This window comes from Rhamphochromis sp. 'chilingali' (genome assembly GCF_963969265.1).
Source record: "Rhamphochromis sp. 'chilingali' genome assembly, chromosome: 1".
Classification (NCBI taxonomy): Eukaryota; Metazoa; Chordata; class Actinopteri; order Cichliformes; family Cichlidae; genus Rhamphochromis; species Rhamphochromis sp. 'chilingali'.
Window position 1 is genome coordinate 26,527,923 of NC_137929.1, and position 19,097 is coordinate 26,547,019.

The window sequence follows — 19,097 nt, forward strand, 5'->3', positions numbered from 1 at the left end:
CAATCTAATTTTGCAATAGATTTAAATATAACACTGAAATCTGCTGTTGTAGATGCACCAAAATACACACGATTAATATTCAGATGCAGTGCTTCTTTCTTTTTTCCCCCCACGCATACACAATGTACTTAAGTAGTCAAGCGCACAAACATGACACATGGCCACGCGTTAATGACTCAGTCTCAGTTCCATACATGTAAATTTTATTATTTATATCAAGTCAAGAGAACAATATTGACTTTGGCAAAATGAAATGAGAACAGAAAGGAAACAACACTGATTGTTATTATTGGAATTGGCTTTGTTTAATAGGCATCTGTGTGTGTGTGCTTGCCAGTTTGTTTTGTGCTGTGCGCTTATTCTTGTTGTTGTTGTTGTGGTAGTTAATTTAACTGCCTAGTCATAATCATGTTCTTTCCTACTCACGAAGATTTCTTGTCTAAAACAAAAAAATCACACTTTTCATAGTTTGCGTTCGATCCTAGAATCACTCCCCAGAAAACTTTGAAAAACAAACACATGGTGCGACAAGTAACATTATTTTATTTATATACTATATATGTATGTGTTTGTGTGTCTCTCTCTCATAGAGGTTTTTAAGAGTCTTCCAACAGATTTTATAGCGTTTAGTGGCTTCTGCAGCAGTTTGATCCATTTACTGTTTTGTTTTTATTTTTTTTAAACTGCTTCCTTTCTGAGAACATTCGATTTGGATTTACCATGAACCCATGTGGCACAAAGGAGTTTGAAGTCACACAAATGAATTTGAAATTTTAATTCCCATTTAACAGTTTCCGCTTTCTCACCATGCTACACTGCTGAAAATAAGTTGTACTGGTTGTGGCGTATTTAAACATTTCGCTCTGCTTTCACTCTCAGTGGAGCTCAAGGACGCCTCTCACCTTAATTTTTAGGGGTTTTTTTTCCTTTCTTTTTTACAGCATATCCAGAAAGCACTAAACATTTTTGAAACATGGAGTCTACTTCACCGGCTCGCCCCCCACCCCACCCCACGAACATTCATATACACACAGGCACACAAATGCATCCTGTCCCTGATCCATAGACGCATGCACACTTGCGCATCCATTAGCATTATTCATCTGTTTGGTCCATTATCATCTGACATCCAATACGATCTCGTCTTTTACAAATGCACACGCTTACACGTTCCATTGTGCACTCCCGTCTCCATTTTGTAATCCATATCAACTCCATTGTAATTCCAGTGTCTTTCTTTTAATAATGTCTGGGCTCCCCTCGCTGTTTCCAGCCTGTATCGATTGATCATGTCCAATGCACCCAGCTCTGTATTTATACTCCCATAATCCGCAGGCGCAGCGAGCCAAAATCATTGTCCAGACACAGAGGACACATAAAAGTCACATTCAGAAAAGAGCTTCAAAATGGCCGGCTGCGTGAAAGCCAAAACAACAGAGTGGCATCCAGACCTTTTCACTGATGCATTTCTGTCACAAGTATTTCTCCAGTATTAACAGTGGTGGTGTTCTTGATCCGGTGTAAAGCCTCATGGTGGTGTGGGAGCTGAGACTGGAGAATTGAGTGGTTGTGTTAGTGTGATCCACACAGGTCACAACATCTCCTCCTCCTCTGCTGTAACCCTTGTTCTGTTTCCTTACTGCTGTTTTCCCTCATTATTTCCTTAATTTACATCCCCCCATGTCCCTCTCACATATTTGTTTTTTCCTTTCACTGCGATGATTGTACTTTCTCTTTCCCCGTCGCCTTGAATTTTTAAAGATTTTTTTTTTTTATTAATTTTTTTTTTGGTCACATTTCTCTGCCATCACTTTCGAGGTTCCTCGAAGAGCCTCTTACAAATCCTGACCTCACTTCTTGGTATCCTCCCTCCTCTCAGCTCACAGGGCAAATCAAGAAGCTGCATTAGTGACACTTGAGTCACCTGCTCTCCTTCCTTCCTCTGAACTGGAAGTTTTTCATCTAAAACAGTTTTGCTTTTGTAATCCCTCCTCACCTCTTTGGCCTTCTTAAATCAGCATCTCATTCAAACTGTCCTCGTACAGAACCCTTTATCCCCCTCCACTTTTTGTAATCCGTGCCCCTATACGACGCTTTCCTCCAGTTCTTCCGCGCTCTTTCCATCCTTTCCTTTTTCCCTACTCCTGTCTTTTCCATTATTTGCTTTCCCGGGAGTAATCCCAGTGTTAGAGTTGGAGTTGGTGGCGTTATAAGCATGAATATATCCCCTTTGGAAATCACAGTGACCCCCGAACCCGCCGCTGCTTTCGCACTCGTCGCTCGTGGTCGACGACGCTGTGCTTGCTGTCGAAGCGCACTGCACCAGCATTCCATGCAGCGACTGGCTCCGCCTTGTCCAGATGACGCTTAGCCGCTTGGCATAACTGACAGCGCCGTAGCGCCTGGCAACACTCGCTGCGGCATCAGTCGCTAGCGCGACCGAGGAGCCCATATCGAGCGAGTGCCTCCGTTTGCTAACTGTTCCACAGGCGGGGCTCAGAGGGGAAACGGGGCTCTGATAAGCCTGTGAGGAGTTCCATTTGTCCCTGCCTCTGGGTGCGACTCTCCAGTCCAACAGCTCCGAGTCTCTCAGGGGTGCCGCGAGAGAAAAACTAGCACGATTGGTCAGCTCTCGCTCCAGTCGGGGCCTTGGGCGCTCCCTCTGACGCGACTGACGGGGAAGGGTTGAGGGGGGAGAAGGGGAGTAGTAGAGGGGCGTTCTGTCACTTTCTGAGGTGTACGGTGGCGCCTTGTCCAACTTTCGCTGTCTCACCACCAGTGCCATCTCACTTCCTGCCCCTGTCGTTGTGGAAACCACGCCTCCAGCTGAAAGAAACTGCTCCAGGTTGACTTTAGGTTTCGGCCTGGGCTTAGGAGGCAGTTTTGGAGGCACAGAAGAGGCTGAATCGGCCTCTTTTTCCTTTTCATTGTCCTTCTCTCCTCCTCTCTTAGAAGGCAGACCATTGGGCAGGACCACCATCATCATGTCTCCAGAACCATTGGATTGGTAGCATCCGCTACCGTTTCCTCCTTTGTCCCCACCTCCTACACTCCCCTGACAGCAGGCCCCGCCTCCTGCCTCGGTATTGCTGCTGTGACACATTATATGGTCCCCGTGATTGCAAACGCGGTGGCGAACCATGAGTGCCACAGTAAACACAAGTAAAGTGACAACAACAACGCCGCCAACCAGTATGGTGAGTGTCCCGCCCAGAAAGTGGGCTTGCAGAGAGCGACATGCAGGGTAAACATCCTTGGTGGAGAAGGTTGTGCAGCCCAGAACCTTTGTCGCAGCTAAAGATGTGATTGTGTCATCAAAAATGGCCAACACGCAAAGATTATAGTCCACACCGGAAACCAGGTTCTTCAGCAGGAATCGATCACTGGTTGACGGTAAGATTCTAAAGAGGGAATAAAGGGAAAAGAACATGGGTCAGTTACATAAACATGGACGGTGCACAGAAATGCATAGCGTCTGCTGTAATTTGAAACCTGACCTTGATATTTTGACTAATCCGACCGAATTTAAGAAATAAACGGTTGAAGATTGGGAATACAAGCGGAGGAAATGGGTGTAAAGGGAGGGCTAGAAACGGCACCGGAGTAAATACTGCAGTAGGGGAGTGAGGGGAAAATGAGGCTATTGATGGGGAGCGCGCCTAGGGAACATGAAAAGAGAACTCTGTCTGCTCATTTGGAGAGCAGGAGCGTGTCTACGTATGTGGGGATGTATTCGCATCTTTGCGGGAAGCAAACATCACAGCAAAACTCTACACATTTGGTCGTTTTAGGTTTAATTTCTGAATTAAAGTTAAAGTATAGTTGATGTTTGCTTTTCAGCAGAAGTTATGAAATTAAGACGTATATAATCTGGCTTTGGTCTTTTAGAGTGCAGATGTTTTCCTGTGTGTCTGTAATGAGTGAGAGCTTGCGTGGGATAATAAAGAGAGAAGTGCTTTGAATGTGTCCTCATTTTAAGTGTTCGAGCAGCCGTTATAATATATATATAACAAATGGGCGAGAGGTGAACAATAGAGGGATACTGGGGGGTAAAGACAGTGAATCGAGGGAGCAGACGTTACATAAGTTGCATGTGATTTTTTTATTTTTTCTGTGTTTGCACCTGGATCTATGTTTGTATTTATGGGATGAGGGAATAAACGTGTGTTTTGATGCCAGTGGGTTTGTGTATGTGACATGCCAGGGTAAAGTGTGTGTGGGAGACTGAAGCGCACCTCAAGTGTCGCTGATGGGTATGACTCTGCCCTCTGCATTTCCAAACCTCTTGTGTGGGCAAGTATGTATTGTAGTTTTGTTTTGCTAACCAGAGTATTTTGTCAGTAGTTCCTTTGTTTTTCCTCTGCATCACGCTGTCCAAGTCCTTTTTTTTCCTCCATTCGCTTTCACGCTACATCAAAGGGCTTATTTGTATCCTACGTTACTAACCATTTCAGCTCCCCTCAGACCTGAGCTACATCCTATAAATGCCATCTAGGATGACTCAGACATCCAGGGAGCTGCTGCAGAAGTCCCCTAACCTTACTCAGTATGTAATGCCTTCAAAATGGAGACCCAGAGACGGCAGCGGTTTGGTCTTGTTTTTCTTCAGTTTTAAATTGGGGATAATTAGCGCCTGTTATATAATGAAGTTTTTCAAATAAAACCAATCTGATAATTCTCACAGCCGTAGTTATATCGATGTTGGTGTAAAGATGGGATTAGTCGTCTTGAATAATGCAGTGCTAGCTGGGAAATGAGAGGGGCCTTCTTGAGGCAAGCTACAGTCCAGAGCAGTGGATCTGGGTTATGGCAAGTAGGAATATTGATCATTTTCACCACCTCCTCAAGGCTTTAAAAGTTAACAAAACCAAATGTTTTCTACAGATGTCCACAATATCAACTTTTGCACTCGTATAATTTAAAAGAAAATATTTTTTTTCTTCCTCTCTCTCTTTGCGAATAACAATGTTTCAAACGGTTGCACCGTTTTAGCAAATTGCCTGGGGTGATTTGAATAGCAAGGAAATGCTTCCAAACTTCTAATTTTCAGCAGAAGCTCGGTATGAATTTAACAAGAAATTACAACGTACTGTGTGACACTCCAGGTTCCCAGATAATCTGAGTAGACACATGGGGCATCGTCATTAAAGTCGTCCTCATCCGGCGGTCATTAGGTCGCTATAAAGTCCCTTCTAACACAGTTACAAATCTGCCCGTTAACTCGTGCTGTGCGGTGGAGCAGCTTGGGTTCCAGGTGTATGTTTCCATGGCAAAGGCTCATTATTTGACTCGGCAGTGTAGTAATTATACTAAGAGTACCTCGTCTTCTGATATCCACACACTAAGCACTCGAGACCAATCAACTTTCCTAGCTTCATTTCCCAGGATATTAGTCATGTCTTATTTTCAGAAAATTGACATAAAATTGCCAAATTTTTCCATAGCAACATCATAAGCACAGCATAAGCTTGAGAGATGCCAATTACAAAAATAAAGCTGTACTTTGATACGCTAAGAAATGTGTATGCTGAAGCTAATTTAATCTTTCTCACAGAACTGTAAAGAAGTGTCAGAGATCTCTGAACTCATGGATATAAACTACAGTGGACAACCTAAACATCAGCAGTAACCAGCACTGACATAAAAAGATGAGAGGTTTTGATTAAGGAGTTTTCATATTCCTACAGCAAAAAGACATCCAGAGTGTGAAAGTGAAACCGAGGATTATGACCAAATATCTCAGGGATGAAAGCTCAAAATAAAACCTCTTGTGCAATCAGTCAAGTCAGAGAATTGTGAATAACTCCTGTGAAGTCCAGTAGTAAAGACAGGGGGTGCTCAATCAGATTTCTAACATGAAATATACAAGAGGCATCGCTCGCTATGCTTCTGTTTCTGAATAAAAAGCCTTTGTCATAGTATAGGCTTATCAAAGCCCCCGAGATTTATCGCAATGGTGTCAGTTCATCCACAGCCTTTATGCATCTATATATAATTGATAGATCCCACAAGACAGAGCGACTTGACCATCATTGGAGTGATTCATGTACTCCAGTGAGTTGCTGCTTCTGTCTATCACAGGCTAATACCCAAATCTCTTTTCTTACTTTGATTCATATTAGTGCATACTGGTTCAGAGTTAGTGTGTTGCTGGATACTGAAAAAGAATGCCTAAATCTTATAAGATGATATTCTAGACCAGCATATTTGCATCTGTCTGGATTAGCCTAACACAACTAAGCTTTCTGGATGAGTCTTTGATTTGGTCCTCCATTGTGACCATGCCTCACACAGTCATGCACACCTTTAGTCATTTTTCTAATCCTACTATTCAGACTCCTCCCTTTTTATTCACTCTGTCCTCCATTCTTCCCTCTATATACTCCTGTAAAGCTCTTTATCAGTCCTCCACCGTCAATGCGGCCAACTTATTTTATTATTTTCCTCCATCAGTCTTACATGACCAGATTTCCTCCGTTTGGGTGATCAGGCTCTCTTATCTCCTCATATCCTATGAGCTTTTCATTGCGGTGCAATCACCCATCCCTCTTTTTCCTTAGCCTAAATCTGCAGTGATGCAGTCATCTTTGGTTCAACCTCTTTTACAACTTCACTCTCCTCCTCTGGTCTAATCCTGTGTATCTTTTACCTCATCTGCTTGCCTCAAATCCTTTGGTATTTTCCACCAGGCTCTACCTGATCTCCCAGCCTCTCTTCCTTTTCAGTCACTCCACTACATCTCTATTAGCCACACCAATAACCATGTACCATGATTGAGCATCCAAGGTCACTCTTCCTCCCCTCTCATCTACCCCTATCTCCTCTGCCATCTCCTTTTTAGGTACCACTGCTCCTCCCTCATCCTCTTACCGCCTCTTTTCCTTTTCACTACCCACCTCACCATTTGTATCCTATATTTCTTTTCCTCTTCCTCTTGCCCACCACCCCTCTCAGTCGTCTTTCCCACCCCGCCACTGCTTCCTCCCTTATGAGATTGTGAATCACCTCTCTAGTTGTTTTTGCTACACTGGGAGCAACAAAAATAGGCAAGCAAATTCACTAAAATATACATGGAAGACCCAGACACATTCACAAACGCATGCATCTTTGATATGCTGATTCGCTAGCACTCGCTGCATTATTCATTTTTTTACCCGTATTTAGCTATGTGGTGTGGGTACACATGAAATAATATCCGGCTAAAACCTCTGCTCGAGACATTATGTTCATGAATACAAAGTGCATCTCGTGTAACTCGGACTGATCATCGTGGACTACGAAAATTGATTGATTAAACGGCCGTGGTGTTGTCTGTATTTGCGCCGACTCGATCTTTGTGGGCCGGCTTCTAACATACCAAGAGAGTTTGCTCCATCCCTGTGCTTCTAATTATGGTTAAAGCCTGCAAAGGCGTGCACATCCACAGATGCAGGAAGAAAGTAATCGAGACAAGGGAGTGCTTTGTTCAAGCCGGTGACACAGAAACGAGTAATTATTAGTACCCGTGAGAGTAAGGCGGAGAGGAAAAGAGAGTGATGGAGGGAATCAAGGAGTGGTGGAGCCCAATTTTTTTTCTTTCTTCTCATCGTACTTCCTGTCTTCTCTTGTTATTCTCGCCGCCTCACGTCTTGCTCCTCTCTGTCAGAGTTACCAAGTCTGGTGGTCTGACACCAGACAAGATTGGGCACAGAGAGCAAGAGCCGGAGGAGTGAGTGAGAGAAAGAAAGATGAAGAGGAACAACAAAGCAATTATCTCCTTCTGGCTGACATCTATCCAGCTCTCCTCACCCCCCCCACCCCATGTCACGCCTTTTGTTCGTTCACTCTTTCCTACATACATTTTTAGCCTTGATTCGTCAGACTGTTTATTGCCTTGTTATCTGTCTCTCTCAATTTTGTCTGCTTTCTTCAGTTTTCCATGATCACCCCACCTCCCCTGTTTTGCTTTCCTTTGCTACCTGCTTAGCCCGTCCTTTTCCTTCATGTGACTCTACAGAATAATATAACGTGACATATGTATTGAGTGCTGACCCTGTTCTCTTCCCCTTCCTTTTGAAGCCTCTGATATGAGCTGACGCATGTATTGACACAGTAGTTTAACACTTAATTAGCTCTTCCCGTGGGGTAAATCTCCTTTTCGCTTCCCTCCCTGCCCTCTAACCGCTCAGCTGTCCTGGTCCTTGTTTGTTCATTTTGCTTTCCTCTTTTTCCATCTTTGAAGCCGCATGCCTCGGCATGCCCTGCTCCCTGCCACATCTCTTATTACATCCTTATCAATCCCAGCCTCAGCATTTGCACATATCTTCTTGCTTTTATGATTATTTTTTTTTGTGTTGTAATATGTTGTAATATGACAAAGTGAAACCATGTGAAGATTTTGATGGATTTCTGATTGGACCAGTGGGGAAAATCATTTGCACAGCTCAGTGTGTTGTTTGTTTTTTCCTGGTTTTGTTGGCTGAACACACTGTAGTTTAGATTCTTGTCACTTTTGCTAAGCACATTTAGTTTACATGTAATGAAATATGCTGTATAAATAAAACTGACACATAGTTTGGTGTAGCTATAGTCAGTGCCCTGGGTGAGCATTTATAAATACATCCATAGCACAATTCAGTGTTTTCAAATATTAGTCAGATATGGTGGGTAATTTGCAACAGGAAAAATCTTTAATGCCAACACCTAATTTTCAGGATTTTTTTATTAAAGCCCTCTCCTTTTGTGACTCATTAGCCGTGTTCTCAGCTCGGTTTCTCAGCACGCTCCTTTCCTGCGGCTTTCAACCTCTCGCTCTGTACTTTTTAACAGTGCGGCCTTTTCTTAGACACAACTTTCATTATTCTCATTATTTCTCAAACTCTGCGTGATTTTTCTCTCCAATGTACTCCCATTGCTCTCCCTGTGATCGTTACTGTTCCCATTAAGTCTTAGCCGAACTTGGCACTTTGAGTGCCCGGCAGAAAGGTCGATCATGTGGTGACTGGGGTGCAATTGTGAAAATTGTCAAAGCCACTCTACGCCTTCCTGCGCACTTTAAAGACTGTTGTTAAACCTAATGAGAAACTTTTGGCTCAGACATATACAAGTGTCATACAGATGCTCTCTCTGACATACCGTATATAGCAGTGATTCATAACTAATTCCCAACTGCTTGCCAGAGGCTAAAAATAGATGGATTTACACGTAAAAAAAATCATGAAGCACAGTGAAACGGCAGATATCTTGTATAATTCTTAGTGAATAATGGATTATACAGAGGTTGGGCTCAGTGAGACTTGTGCTGAACATGGAATCTGTTTCCTGTAAAATGTCTATTTACTACATGTCAGGTAGATTCTGACTGGTAGCGAGGTCATTGTTTACAATCCCAGCTAATTAAATGCTTCTTTCAGCTTTGTGTTCCTGCATACAGTACATGGAATATGTCAATGTGTTAATTCAGTATCACAGCTGCCATTAAAGTTGACGTGCTTCTGATTAAGACGCGACCGAAAAAGCTCCACAAAGCTGTAGTGCCGGCCGATGAGGGTTGACAGCCTTAAACTGTCTATGACTGCATGTTCTTTGTGACTTGCAAGTGCTGACGAAAACGCGCTTTTGAACAGATGGTGCTCCATCGGTTGCTTTAAAGTGCTGGCTCATTAACATGGACTCGTGCTTTCCTGTCCTGTTCTTTGTCCTTCAGGTAGGCCAGTCCCATGCGTGGGCAAAGAACTCATGGTAATTGCTCACATTTACCGGCAACAAGGAAATCTTTGGCAGTTCTTTCACTGTGCTTTTCAGAATCTGGGTTTCATGTCACACTGAAGGATCAGTGACCGTGTGGTGCTGTTAAAGGGTAGCAGAGCTCCGGGAAGGAAGCTGGCTTAATGTTGTGAGGGAGCACAGCTCAAAGGAAGCCACATCCATGACATTGTACTTGGTACTCTCACAGATGCCAGCAGAATTACAAAGCATGCTAAAATGGAGGTCGGTGTTGTCTAACATACGACTGACCTTTTAAAGGATACAGTGCAGTCTGCTGTTCTCTTGTCTGCATACCACCATCTTACGATGCATTTATTTCTTGTCATTTCTCAAAGATTCCTCTTTTCCTGTGTTTCTGTCTTCATTTCTGAATGCCCCTCGTCTCCCCCTCTTCCCATCTTTTGCCCAATTCAGCGAGTGGCTGGTGTTTCCTCCTCCCAAATTCAGCAATAGAATACGAACACAAATCCCAGATAAAAAACCTGAAATCTCACTGACCTGGTCTCACCTTTTGAGTTTCTAAGCCAGACTTGCTTTGGTTGATTCCTTTTTTTCTCGTGTGAAACTTTAGTTGGCACTAGCTCATTGATAGCATGATGGGAAGCCATACTGGAAATGCTCGACAGCGTTGTAGTATGCTGCTTTCCTCTTTCTGTCCTGAGAGACTGAGGGTTGTGCCTCCAGACTTGTCTCCTATTTCAACCTGTTTTCCACACTGACCTGTTACCTGTTACCCTACTCTGAACAAATCACACCACCAGGAAAACAGAGGGCTGTATGTGTCACAATCTGGCAAAACCTCAGATCGCTTACTCTCCTGTGATCCCAGCTGGTCTGTGACTCATTCTTTCATGCTTATCTCTTCTGTTTTCTTTTGTTTCTCTCACAGCTGAGTGTTTAAGAAAAGCATTTTACTGGTGTCAACCTTTTGCCTTAAAGAGCTACGTTTAGGTGCCCAAAGAAGTCTGTATTTTTATAAAACCACCCTTGAGAAAATACACTTAAATTTTGAGTCAAATTTAATCGAGAAACTAATTAACCTGGTATTGTGTTGTTTGATATCTCATAGTTTGTGGAGAGTATCTTCTCTTAACCTTTGTTACTAGAGATAACCAGCTTGCTCCCCTGATCTCAGATTATTATCCACTGAGAAATTAACACTAGTGATCAACAAGGAACTCGAGATGTCAGTGAGCTCATTTTAGGTATAACAAGCGTGTCGTGGGAGTCTAAAGAATCTGCATGTTATTTGTTTTGATGTTGCATTCCTGTTGGACATCTCTTTATCTCCATCCTTTCAACTGCACAACCTCCTTTTCAGCAGAGGAGCACTTTGCTTTCACAAAATTGCCTCGTCTCTATTTCTAAACGTTCCTGCTCCCTTGTCACATTATTCCTGTTTGCTTGTTTTTTTTTTTCTCGCTGTCTTACGTTTCCGTGGGCTCCATTTTCTCCTTTCTCCCTTATTGCATCAGTTCCCCCAACCTCCCCCTTTCTTTCATACCCAGGTGTATATCTGTGTACACGGTCTTTCTATTTCAGTTATGGATTTAAATACCTTCCCTCCCTCTCTCCACCCTCGGTTCCTTTTTTTGTTTTTGTCTTCCTTTTCCCACGTGGGCCTTCTACTCTCTTGTCCTCCTTACTGTCAGTCTGCTTTCACACATCCTGCTTTTATCTCAATCTCACCTCAAGGTGATTTGGGTAGAACCCATCTTCTCAGTCTCTACAGGTCTCAGTCCACATGTCTAAATTCATCCGCTTTCCCCTTCTAACTGTATCCTTCACTCATAGTATTGCTTTTTACCTCCCCATCCACCCTTTTGCAAACAGCTCAGGTTCCTACTATTTTTACTTTGCTCTCAAACTTTCAGATTATAGCTTTTTTTCTTCACAATCATATTTCCATCTCTGTTCTCTACAGTCTTTGTCATACGAGTTGCTCTACCCCTTACGATACACTTACAGCTTAATGCCTTCTTTATAATACCTGAGGGAAGCCACATTGAACCCCAGCATTACTGCCAGCTAAAATAAAAACCCCACACAAATAATAGCACAGTGGCAGCCCTTGCTCAGCCAGCCCAGTGTCTTATCCCATCTTCCTCACTGTTTCAGCCACTGTAGCAATAACCCCACGCATAATGTCTCATCAGTCTATGCTCATAAATTCAAAAACAGTAAACTTTGACTGTGTACCGCTATAATTCATGAACAGCACCATAGTATTGTACATGTAAGCACACCAAGTAGCTAAAAAAAGCCACACTGTTTTATATTGAAAGACATTAGTCTCGTCCTTTAGCTTTGTTTAGACTGTTTTCTCTCATGGATTCTTATGCAAGCCCAATATTTTAGAAATGCAAATAAAAAAGATGCGATTTTTCAGGATATTGTTTTTGGTCTTCCTTATGTAGAACTTATCTTGTATAGCCACAGCTACATTAGATCTTTGAGGGGAAAAAGCGGAATTTTCAAATACTTGCAGATGTTTGTTTTTTAGTTTTACCTCCATGTTTTCCAGATCTGTACCCTGTACTTGTATGCCATGGCGTAAATAAGAGCTTTGAATCCTTTAACTACAAATCAACTTTCTAAGTGGTTATTTATCTCCCTCTTAGACTATGATGAGTCATACACTGACATAACTTATGAAAATTAGTGTATTTAGATTAAATACATGTTGCATCACTGTTATCGTGCATTTTTAGATGGACACCGTGGCCTCTTGATGTTTATGTTACGCAGCTCGGTTCAGAAACATCCCCCTCCTTCAAATCCTTTTCCACGTTATCCACATATCCTCCCATTCTGCACTCACCCATATGCACTGGCTACTGCCTATTGAGATTAAGTGTCATAGTGATGGAGATAAATTATTAACACTCTCTCGTCCACTATCCCTTTATTCCGCTCCCCGTTCACTTTTCCCTTAAGCTATCCGCACATCAATATGCAAGATGAACAGTTCGACTACTGAGGTGTCATATTGTAATGGATAAATATTTAAAATGATTAGCATGAAAGAAAAGGGTGGGCATGACCCTGCAAAAATACCTTCTGGAGGAGAAGCTGAGAAAGCAATCATATGGCAAGTGTCTAAGTTTGCCATTAGATAAGCGACAAAAGCTTCTATTATTTGCATTGTGAGTAAAGTTGAACTGACCTGTAAACGAGCGTCTCATCGGCGGTGCAGTTGTACTGTATCTGATACATCCAGACAACGTAAGCTCCAGACAAACGCCCCAAATCCCATCGGACCTGAGCCGATGTCGATGTTACTCCCTGTACTCCAATCATCCTTCCTTCCTCTTCGTCCCCTTCTTCTTCCTCCATGCTTCCTCCATCAGTCCTCTCTCCTTCAGATGCCCTACCGCCGTCACCCTCTTCGTCATCCCCTCCAACTCTTTTCCCATCCTCTGGCTCTCCTCCGCGTCCACCGCCATTGTTAATCCCTCCATTTTTGGCCGTGCTAATATCCGACGAGCCCGGATCGGTCCGTAAAATTCCATTGGTCACGTTCCTGTTGTTCTTGGTGTTAACACTGTTGCTCCCAGCGTTTCCACCTACTCCACCCCGGTGAGGCAGGGGGATTATTTTGAGATCCACAGTGGCAGTTGCTTCACCTGCTGCGTTTATTGCGATACATGTATATGCCCCGTCATCACGGGCTACTGTTACCAAGATATCCAAGGTCCCGTTGCTAAAGGAGCTGGTCCGGGATGAGTTTGCGATGATGCGATCATCTGGTGAAACCCAGTGGACTACTGGCTCGGGGTCACCAATGGCACGGCACTTTAGCGTGGCTCGCTGGCCCTCCAGCACCCACAGCTTGTGCGTGTGGCGAGTGATGAGAGGTGGTTCACATGTGAACTCCTCCTCAGGAATTGACCAGAAATATCTGCAGGCACAGAAAAGAGACAGTGAGAGAGGTGGAGGGAGATGGGTGGAGCAGATTAATTTTGCTATTCTCCACAAATCCCAAATGATCAATTAACCAGATAGCATCTTGCAATGAGTCACGCAAGAATCATATGTGGGACAGGAGCTTAAAATGCGAAGACCAACAGCTTCCTTCTATCAAAGCCTATCATGTTAACATCTGTCCGCATACATATTCAAACTAAGAGACACCAGGATCCTATGATGACAAACTCAAAAATGCTGAAAATGTGAATAATAGCAGACTGATGAGGACAGCAACTCCTTTTCCTCATAAATGCTTCATTTTCAGTGTGGTTTTGACTAGAGTTAGACTAGAAATTTAGAAAAGAGTGATGTAGGAAGTAGAGGTAGTTCAGAGTATCTAATTAGGGGCAAAATATCACGCCAGTGTTCTTAAAACTGGCTGCATGGCGTACCTGTCCTCATGAGTTTGAGCTTGATCTCATTAAGGTAAGAATTAGGTCATTTTAATTCAAAACATTGTTCAGCCTGTAACTTATTACATTGTTGCCCTATGATAGAGGAAACCTTTACTAGTTACAAGAATCAGAATAATCCGTTGACCAGCTGACGATGATTTACCTTCCAGCAAGGTGAGCAGGAGTGGCACACGTCTCCATGTCATCTCCACGGATGAGGCGCCTTAACCACAGCAGTTCACAATTGCAGTGCAGTGGGTTCCCTCCAAAATTTAGGCTTATGACAGCATTGTATGGGGTAGGACTTATTGCACCTGTCTGAGACCTGAATATAATAAAAGAAAAGCAGTCAGTCCATTCACTTAATGATGCCTTGCTGGACTTCGAGGTTATTTAAATGCAGTATTCATAATTGTCTTTTCTCTCATTTTGAAACGAGTACCTGTAGTGAATACAAAAGAGCCTTAAAACTCATGAAGATAATCAATTTGCATTTGGTTAAATTTTTATAAATGATTTACTTTGAACATCTCTCTCTAAGAACAACTTTAGGACGTCTTTCATGAACTTGTCCTTAGACAGGTTGAAGTCAATTGGTGCAAACCAAATGTGAACATGGTATCTTCACATTTGAACATACCATGTTCAACCTCTCTGCTATTTGCTCCTGACAGAAATCTGAGCTTTGCATGCATCACTGAGTAAAACTTGTCAGTTATACAGTGTGAACGGCTGGTAGATGAGGCTGTCTTTGCTCACCACAAATTTTTAGCTTTGATTCTCATTCTGACAAATGGTTTGGAGACCACTACTTGTTTTCTGAGACCTCTAATGGGCACCGTTGCACAAGTGTTGCAATTTTTGTTTAACAAATTCTTTTGAAGTTAATTGGACAAAGCTTGATAGACGAGGCTCAGCTGTCTGATTGTGTCACTCTATTTTCTGCTTTTAATGTACTTTATACTGATCTGCTCCCGCAAAGCATTTTACAGTTCACAGCCATTTTTAGAAAAGGGTTAACTGTGACTGTACGTTGATTTATGTGAACATCAAATCCACCTTTGCGTTATCTGAACACATGGATCAGTGGAAGGGAAGCAATTCGTGGAGTTCATTTATTGTGCAAATGTCTGCAATTGTAAAAAATTTTGTTGTGCCATAACTTATTTTCAAATGTTTCTAAAACCTTAAACTTGATAATTGTTCCCAAGTTTCCATTTTAATACCAAGCTGTTATAAGTAATTTTATATGGCATTTAATGACTGGTGTGATCTGTAGAGGGTATGGGAACATGTGAAACTGCAGAATAAACTGGCTGTGTATAGCATGGCTATGTGAGAAGCTCTATTTAGTACAATCAGACTGAACTTTATGTTAAAATATAAAAGATTTAAACACTGGATTGCATAAACTATAGAAGAATACAACTTGTTGTGCAAGCATTCAGGTTTCCCTTTTAAATCTGGATGCAGTTACAGGGGAAGTTATGATTAAAGAGATCATTTTAACTTGTTTTTAAAAGGTGGCCTGAGCTGAAATGTCTCTATTACTAATCAAAGCACTGGTCAGTTGTTATGATCTTGCACACTATGGTCTGTCATAGCGTGCAACATAGTCCTTAGACAGGCGAGTTAGAAATCGTGTCAGTGCAACACCTCATACGGTTGATTTGACAGAAATGTCAGTCCCACTGAGTTCCAGTTGACCAAAGCTGTGTCACAGCTGGACTTTGATTTCCACATTAGTTGGAGCACAGCTGACAGCTTTACAATGAGTGCGTACTTCTATTTATAACCGTCATATAACTCGCCATCACTATTTCAAAACTTGAAATATGTTTGAGTCAGCGAAGTGGTGAGAATTTGTGGTGGCACTTAAATAGCATAAAAGTAAATGTTGACTAAAGAATTTACCGAATGCCAGCACACCAGCATTGTCTTTCTTCTTTTTCTGTGCCAGAAAGCACCCTGCTAAAAACACACACACTGGTAGCTTTGTGGCGTCTGCAACAGGATATTTCTATTAAGCTACTTCTGAGGGAAACATAAAAGTTGAAGCTTAAGAGCTACCTTGCAAAGAGAGGATCAGGAGGCAGGGTTCGGAGCCTGTTGGAGGTCATATCCAGCCTTGCAAGCTTATACAGCTCTCCAAAGACTCCTTCCGCTATGTGATCTATCAGGTTATGGTCCAGGTTTAGTGTGTGCAGACTGGCCATGTTCTGAATGGACTCCCATGGTACCCTGTAGATATAAAAAAGAACAACGGCTAATGTGAGATTTATTGAATTGGTAAACTTTGTAGTGAGATTGATCATGCAGTGTGAAGATGGAGTAACAGCAGCTCTAAAGACAGATCCACCTCTTGAGACCACTTTATTAAAGGATGTGATTGTAGCACCGATAGATCCACAGTTCATTTGTTGTTCTCTGGGTAATTTCTTCTTACTCGTCAGAGAACAAATATGCAACGATGAATTAATAGTGACAACAATGGCAGACAACAACAACAGATGCTTGTTTTCCTTCTGAATCTTTTGCTCTATCTGGGTTTCCCCAAGTCCCATCTGTGACCCATTGCTGTAGTCATTTAGTATTCCATTAGTGCTGTCATTCCCTGTTTTGGACCAATTAGTGAATCCAAATGAAATGTCTGGAACTAGCAAAATAGGAAAAATACGAAGCATTTATTTTTTGGCGTCAGTCACACCAGCCCTGCTGATTTTAACCTTTTTTTGTGTCCAGGTTCACCGAACTGAACTTTACAATCACCTTGCTGTTGAGTAATAAAGTTCATTGGGTGCAAAGCATGCTTTTCTTTTTGTAGTTGACTAAATAAACGTATTCAGTGATTTTAATCAGTTACAAAAACAATTTGGTAAACATTGATGGTTACAGCAGGTGGCCTCCATTTATCTGTACAATAGTTTGATTAGACAAAAGGCCTGAAAGAGGAAAGAAGTGCCAGGCATAGTTAATTAGACCATGTTTATGGTTTAGATTATGGTTTTAGAGGTTGGAGAAAGGCCAAAGAGCTGCTTTAGAGGAGACAAATGAAACATCTTAATCAGAACTGACAGCCCAATGCTGCTGAATTTATCAGCACAGAGGGACACTAGGAAGAGAATAGAGGTCTAAAAGAGAATATCATCATTGTTCTGACTTATCATTTAGACCAGAGGAATGGTAAGTAACGCTGAATCCCTATTGTCCTAAATAGACATGAGAAGAATACTGCACCCTGCACTCAGCTGTATAGAGCAGCTATAACAGTGTACACGGTGGCAGTGGAGTGAGCTCAGACCAAGTGAAAGAAAATTAGAACCTCATCAAAATTGACTTTCATTTTTCTTTCCCTTTCTTCTCTTCGTTGCCTCATATGCCAAGTGTTTTCATTGTGCATTTGTGTGTAAATTTTGTGTGCAGGATACACTGACAGAGACGGGTGTGTCAGTGTATGCTGGCTCATGAATTAAATTGAGTTTGACACAAAGGATGTCAAACTCAATTTAGTTCATGGGCCACGTTCAGTCCACTGTATGCAGCCTAAGAAAAACAACAGTATATGGTTCTTTTCCCCTTTAAGTTGTGTAGCACAAGGTGTTTTCCTAAAACTTAAACTTGTAACCATAAACCCATGTGAGATATGTCTTCAAAATGTGCAAAATAAAGTATTCTTGTTAAATACTATCTATTTAAGAATGACCTATTTACAAGGAGGATGAACATCCTGAAATATTGCAAGAAAAATAATCTCATAGTTTATTTTTCTTAATTCATTGAGTTTACCGTCATATGAACAATTGAGAGATCAGTGGAAAGGCACAAAACCTTCACACGTACAAGTTTTTGGAGTAATTTAGTGAGAAACTCTATCAACAACGGACTTCACTGCCGTTTTTAAACGTTGCAAGTCTGGCTCCAGGCCCCATTTTTGATGATTTCTGCTTAAAGAACAATGTCTGTGGCTTGGATGTGCTGTGCACGTGGGTGATACCCAACAAAAGCAAAAACTCACCTCCTGAGGTTATTGTAAGATAAGTCGAGGTCTTCCAGTGTGAGCAAGAAGTCATCGAAAGCCTGCACGGAGACCTTGATCAGCTGGTTGTTGTTGACAATCAGGTGCTGCAGATTGACCAAACCTGCAAGGTCTCTAGGTCCGAGTATTGTCAAGCGATTACCTGGATAAAACAATAAACGGGTAAAAACACGTTTAAGTAGTGTATTTGATTCAAGTCTTGAACACTGAGAATAAAATAACTGCTCACCATCCAGATGCAGAGAGCGTAGACTCTCCAGGTCAGCAAAGGCCATTGGTCTAATAAGGTGGATGGTGTTCCTTGACAGTGTCAGATCAACCAATCCGGTCATGTTGACAAAATCATTTCCGCCCACTTCTGTTATAAAGTTATCGGCCAGTCGCAGCTCAACTGTCCGCCGGTCAACATGCGGTGGGACGAACAGGAGGCCTTTGTCGGCACAGAGCGTGCTCAGTGACTCCGAAAGGTTTCGACACACGCAGTGGAAAGGACAGGCCGAGACCACACCCCACGTCTCCCCTGCTCCAATTAGAGAAGGAAGCAGGCAGCATGTGACCAAAGTCAGCCAGTGAAAGACTGGGAAAGGGACAGAGTCCGGGAGGGTTCTCTTTGCAGTCCTGGGACAGGCGCAGTGGATGAGATGGGAGGAAGTTGACAGAGATGAAACAAAAAGAGGGGACAGAAGAGAGACGGACAGACTGGGCAGAGGGAAGAGGGAGGGGAAGTCGGAGCCCTCTGCTCTGTCTTCGGGGTGGTGTGTGTGGGGTAGGTGTTTTTGTCTGCGGGGATTGAAGGGTGGGGGGACAGGCATGGTAGAACGCCTGGCTGTTCACAGACCTGGAGAGAAAAAGAGAACAGATGGGGGGGAAAAGATTAGACATAGTTTTTAAACTCATACAGTTGGTCGTATTTCTATGTGTGTGTCTGGTTTTTTTGTCTTCCACCTACT

At 42.5% G+C, this 19,097-nt stretch overlaps 2 protein-coding genes across 2 annotated transcripts in view; one reads left to right on the forward strand and one right to left on the reverse strand.

Annotated features, from left to right (window-relative positions):
• Positions 1-19,097, forward strand: part of pcxb (pyruvate carboxylase b) — a 332,441-nt gene that overhangs the window by 193,376 nt on the left and 119,968 nt on the right. The gene's annotated exons all lie outside the window — the stretch shown is intronic.
• The window catches only part of LOC308402594 (leucine-rich repeat and fibronectin type-III domain-containing protein 4), a 36,798-nt gene continuing 17,945 nt past the window's right edge, over positions 245-19,097 (reverse strand). Inside the window, exons 3-8 of the mRNA XM_080891554.1 lie at positions 18,377-18,985; positions 18,127-18,289; positions 16,182-16,352; positions 14,275-14,436; positions 12,914-13,648; positions 245-3,401 (exon numbers count right to left, since the gene is read on the reverse strand). Of these exons, the coding sequence (XP_080747680.1) occupies positions 2,084-3,401; positions 12,914-13,648; positions 14,275-14,436; positions 16,182-16,352; positions 18,127-18,289; positions 18,377-18,959 (3,132 nt within the window). The 5' untranslated portion in view covers positions 18,960-18,985 and the 3' untranslated portion in view covers positions 245-2,083. The remainder of the gene's footprint in view (positions 3,402-12,913; positions 13,649-14,274; positions 14,437-16,181; positions 16,353-18,126; positions 18,290-18,376; positions 18,986-19,097) is intronic.